The sequence below is a fragment of the Chinchilla lanigera genome, unplaced genomic scaffold (genome assembly GCF_000276665.1).
Source record: "Chinchilla lanigera isolate Chin_1 unplaced genomic scaffold, ChiLan1.0 scaffold00049, whole genome shotgun sequence".
Taxonomy (NCBI): domain Eukaryota; kingdom Metazoa; phylum Chordata; class Mammalia; order Rodentia; family Chinchillidae; genus Chinchilla; species Chinchilla lanigera.
Window position 1 is genome coordinate 14512381 of NW_004955450.1, and position 4606 is coordinate 14516986.

Consider the following 4606-nt stretch of genomic DNA (forward strand, 5'->3'; position numbering starts at 1 on the left):
AGGGCGCCGGAGGGGCCGTGACGCGGAGCCCGGAAGCCGGCGGACGGGAACGAGCGGGCGGGGCAGCGTGCTCCCGGGCCGGCGGAGCCCGGCGTGCTCGGGCGGCTGCGGGAGAGTGGTTTGTTTCTAAAGGAGTATTTATCGTGATGTATTATGTCGGTAATTTGAGTTGTATCATGTTCTGTTGTGAGCAGATCAAAAGGTTAAGTATTGCCACTGCCAGGAGTAATGGCGAGTGCTGTAACCCTGTCCCTGACCCAGGATGAATTTTTTTATACCACTTCAAAGTGGTGGTGATTGCACGTTAATAAAGGTAACACCCTGAAAACTTGTTGAAATTACTTTGCGGACATCAAGAGAAAAAACAAAACACTTCCTTCCTCTGAAAAGTTACGAGTTAATATTTCTCGTGTTGGGCAACTGTCATTTGCCAAGGGAAAGAACTGTGTAACAGGTTTGGCAACAAGCGCCCGTTCCGGCAAGATTCCCGCGGAGAACCGGCGCGCGCTGCCGCAGAGATGGGGCCTCCAGAGAGTCACCTTTTACTCTTCCAGCCGCCATGGTGAGTGTGGTGTTCCTCAGCTATTCTCATCAGGTTTTTCCAGACCCCATATTTAGAAGGCAGCCATTTTGGTAACCCTGTTTTTTGATGTACACTAAAACTGTTAGAAATACAGGTATGTCAATTGTAAATAAAAATTTTGTAACCCAAGGCAATATTTGTGCTGTTTTGGGAATTTGTTATGGGTTCTGTGTTAATGTAAGAAATTAGGCCTAACACTGGGTGTGGTGGCGCATGCCTGTAATCTTAGCACTCAGGAGGCTGAGGCAGGAGGATTGCCATGAGTTTGAGGTCAGCCTGGGATACACAGCGAAACCCTGTCTCAAAAAGACCAACAAAAAAAATGAAATTAGGCCTAAAAATCTCAGCTATCATAAGTAACAGCTGAAAATTTTCATATGTAACGATATATCAGGTTTTGGTTTTTAGTTCTTTTAGTTGATTATAGAATATGAATAATTATTAGTACAAAAAGTTTTATGTATTTCAGTGTCATTTTCTTATCCTGCCATTCCCATTCTAAAAACACTTAGAATTTTGTAAAAACATTATCACATCCACATGTCCCAGGGATGCTTTAGTTGTGAATCATTCGGCAGCAAGCCAAGAGAGATACAGGGTTCCAGGGGAGTTGAAGCTGAACAGTGATTGCTTTAGATTTCTGAATGCCAGAGAGACCTTTTGTTTTGTTTTTTTCAGTTCATTTTCTGTTTTCAACATTAATTTTTACATAGCAACATGTGTGATCTTGTAAGAGATTATTTTTAAATTATCTGTAACACATTTAACATATAACCCTAATCACATACAAGCCTGGCTTCTCTCTACTTGTGCTTTGTGAAGTCTCTGTTTACAACATATATTTAATTGTATTCTTTTTCCAGATTTTTAGCACAGAGAATTTACAAGCGAAAGACTGCCACTGACACACACAGAATGCAGATGTCGGGGCGCGGCCTGACTGTGCTGGGGTTCCTCTTCCACCCTTCATGCTCACAGCCTGGAACCTGGCGGCTCTGCGCCTTTTCCTGCAAAGATTAAAAAAAAAAAAAAAAACATCGGGATGAGATGAGCCTGGCACGCACACCTCAGTGGTGAAACTCTAATTTATATAAACATGCTGGAAAACGGTAGCTCAGGAAATGTCCCAGCACAGCCAGTGACTTCGCAGTCTGGAGTAGGTCCTCGCACCCACCCTCCCGGGACACTTCTGACTTCACAGTGCTTGTTCATTTTACTTCTTTCTTGAATAGACGTAAACTCTGGAAGGACAGGTGTGTGTGTCTCTTGCCGTTAGGTAATACACGCCTGATTTAGTGCCTGTCAGGTACGTGTTCCACAGATACACCCTGTATGTGTAAATAAGTAAATGTGTCGCTATGGAGAATAGATTTTTTTCCCTCACAAGCTCACATTCTACTGGAAGGTACTACAGTGATCTGTGTGGTGGGTGCTCTGGTAAGTAATGTAATATATGACAGTCAAGCTGGGACCAGTGGCACCCGCCTGAGCTCACAGCTACTTAGAAGGCTGAGGCGGGAAGCTCATACATTCAGAGGTAGCCTGGACTCCTTATGGCATCTTGTCTCTAGGTAAAAACAAGTGAGAATGTACCTAGTGGCACGGCACCCCTGGGTTCAGTCCTCTGCAGGGGCGCGACGACCGCCAGCTGTAAGGGAGGAACGGGTCTTCAGGAAGGACCACAGCACCCCTCGTAGGGAAAGGCGCAGGGCAGCCAGATTCGAGGCTGTGAGCACGGGGGGTGGAAGAGGAACCCCAGGACGGGTCAGGCCGCGCCCCGACGTCTGCATTCTGCGCGGTGCAGTGTGGAAGCCAGCGGTGCGGCTTGAGTGACAGGAACTGTATAAATGAGTGACAGACACGTTGGGAAGAGCGCACGTTGGAGCTGCGAAACTGCGGGAAGAGCGGAAAGCTGGAATAGGGTGTCGTGCAGATTGGAAGGAGGCCCCGCCCGGAGTGAGAGCGGGAAGAGCGGGACAGGCCCCGTGACAGCGAGCGAGTAACGGCAGCGCCCGTGTGCCCTCTAGGGTCCTCGCTGGGGACCGGGTTAAGGGGTGGTGCTATTCAGTGAGAAAGCGGGAGGGCGTGGTGAGGGAGGGAGGAGGGTTCCCTTAAAGTGCTCATGCCCCTACCGCTTGTTGTGTGCGGGCTTGGGTGCTGTCTAGCTTATGTAAGCAGTTTGCTGAGTACCGAGTTACTCCAAAGCTGTTTAACCCGGTATTTGTTCCCTCGCAGCTGTGCAAGGCAGGGGCCTGGCTGCCTCCAGCCCAAGGCCTCTCACTGCAGTCCGCCGCGGCCCGGGGCTGCAGTCACCCGAGTACCCAAGTGGGCTTGGGCGTCCGCCTCCTGGAGGGTTTCCCGGCCTGGTGCCGGGGGAAGGCCTCGGGTTCTCCCTGTACACCCTCGGCACGGGGCCTCCGCACAGGTCAGCTTGGGCGACCCGGGCCTGGCAGCTGGCTTCAAGAGAGACCAGACCGGGGGGAAACCTTGTCTTACAAGTCAGACATCATCACTTCTGCCGTGTTCTCCTCGGTAGAATCAAGTAGCTGGCCAGGCGTGGTGGCGCATGCCTGTAACCCCAGCATCTGGGGGACTGAGGCAGGACAATCGCTGCGGGTTCGAGGCCAGCCTGAATTACACGACCCTGTCTCCAAAAAATTAAAAAATTTAAAAAAAGAAAAAGAAACAAGTTACTAAGTGCACAGACCTTTTCTTTAAGACAGGGTCTGTAGTCTAGGCTGTCCTTCCTAGAACTGCAGCCCTCCTGCCTCCGCGCTTGAAGGGAGAAATACGGGCAGTATGAACACGTTGTTAAACCGCCGCATAGGCCACCAGTGTCTTAGGGACGTAGAAGAGTTAGGTTTAGACTAGAATGAAAAGGAGGTTTTTTTCAGGTTACTACCAGCGTGTCAGCTCTGAGGTAGAAATAGCTGTTTGCCTCAAAGATAGTTAACAGTGAGTCTTGACCTCGAAGGAGAAGCCTTATCAACACAGAGTTAGGAGTCCCTGGTCAGCTGTGGTGACCGAAACCACAGCAGCGGGAGGGTAAGATCACTGCAGGAAACAGTGAGATAAGAAAGGGTCATAAATAAGCCGCCAGGGGAAACCATAGACATCAGTGAAAGAAGCTTCCTTGCAGCTGCTTCACCATCCGGATTTATAAAGGTGAAGGCAGGAGTAGAATGTGGGTTGGAAACAGGTTCCTCACTGCCAGCTGATCAGCAGAACTTGGGCTGTAGACCTCTTCCAGCCGCAAAGGAAGCTTCATTCCCAGTTCGATCGTCGTGCTGTATCTGCAGTTCCTAACGGAACAGAGGAGGTAAAGATACTGATAGGATTGCCGTGTAGTTTGGATAGGTGGTATTTTTTCATAAAGCCTTCTTAAGGTATTTGAGCTGAAACTTTACTAGGTTGCTCACTGAGACGTAGAAATAACAAGGATGCCCGTCAACAGTCCTTCCCCTCTTGGCGGGTCCCCTTGGCCGATGTCCAGACTATTTCTAAAGGACTAGAAGAGCAGGCACACTTGAAGGTGGGTGTGTGGAGTTTGCAAATCTCCTTCCCTTTCAGGGGCCTGCATTTCTTGGGGGTGTATGGTAGGAATCGTTCCTAACCGCACAGCAGCTGGAGAGGCCAGAGGCCGGACCGGACCGCTTCACTTTGAGAACAGATGCCCCAGGCTTCCAGCCCCTCCCTCGCCGCTCAGAAAGCCAGCGAGGTGTGCAGATGGGAGGAAGGAATTGTTGGCCCCGTCTTGTGTTGTCCTTTTTTGTTTGTTGTTTTTTTCTGGTACCAGGAATCGAACTCACGACCTTGCACTTGCCAGGCAGGCGCTGTGCCGCTGAGCTAAATCCCAAGCCCCTCGGCCCCCGTCTTGGCAGACAATCTGCCACAGTCCTTAAACTGGTGGTGGTAGAGCGAGGACCAGGATATATATTTCTGCCTTTCAAACCATTGCTTTTAAAATTACGCCATATTTTTCAAATACCTCCACTGCTTCACTGAGATACACGCGGACCCCAC

The 4606-nt window shown here is 49.8% G+C and overlaps 1 protein-coding gene across 1 annotated transcript in view; it reads left to right on the plus strand.

Annotated features, from left to right (window-relative positions):
* Positions 1–328, plus strand: part of Ice2 (interactor of little elongation complex ELL subunit 2) — a gene marked incomplete in the record, with an annotated part of 49979 nt that extends 49651 nt beyond the window's left edge. Inside the window, 1 exon segment of the mRNA XM_013518923.1 lies at positions 1–328. Coding sequence (XP_013374377.1) covers positions 1–266 — 266 coding nt within the window.
* Between the last annotated feature and the right edge of the window lie 4278 nt (positions 329–4606).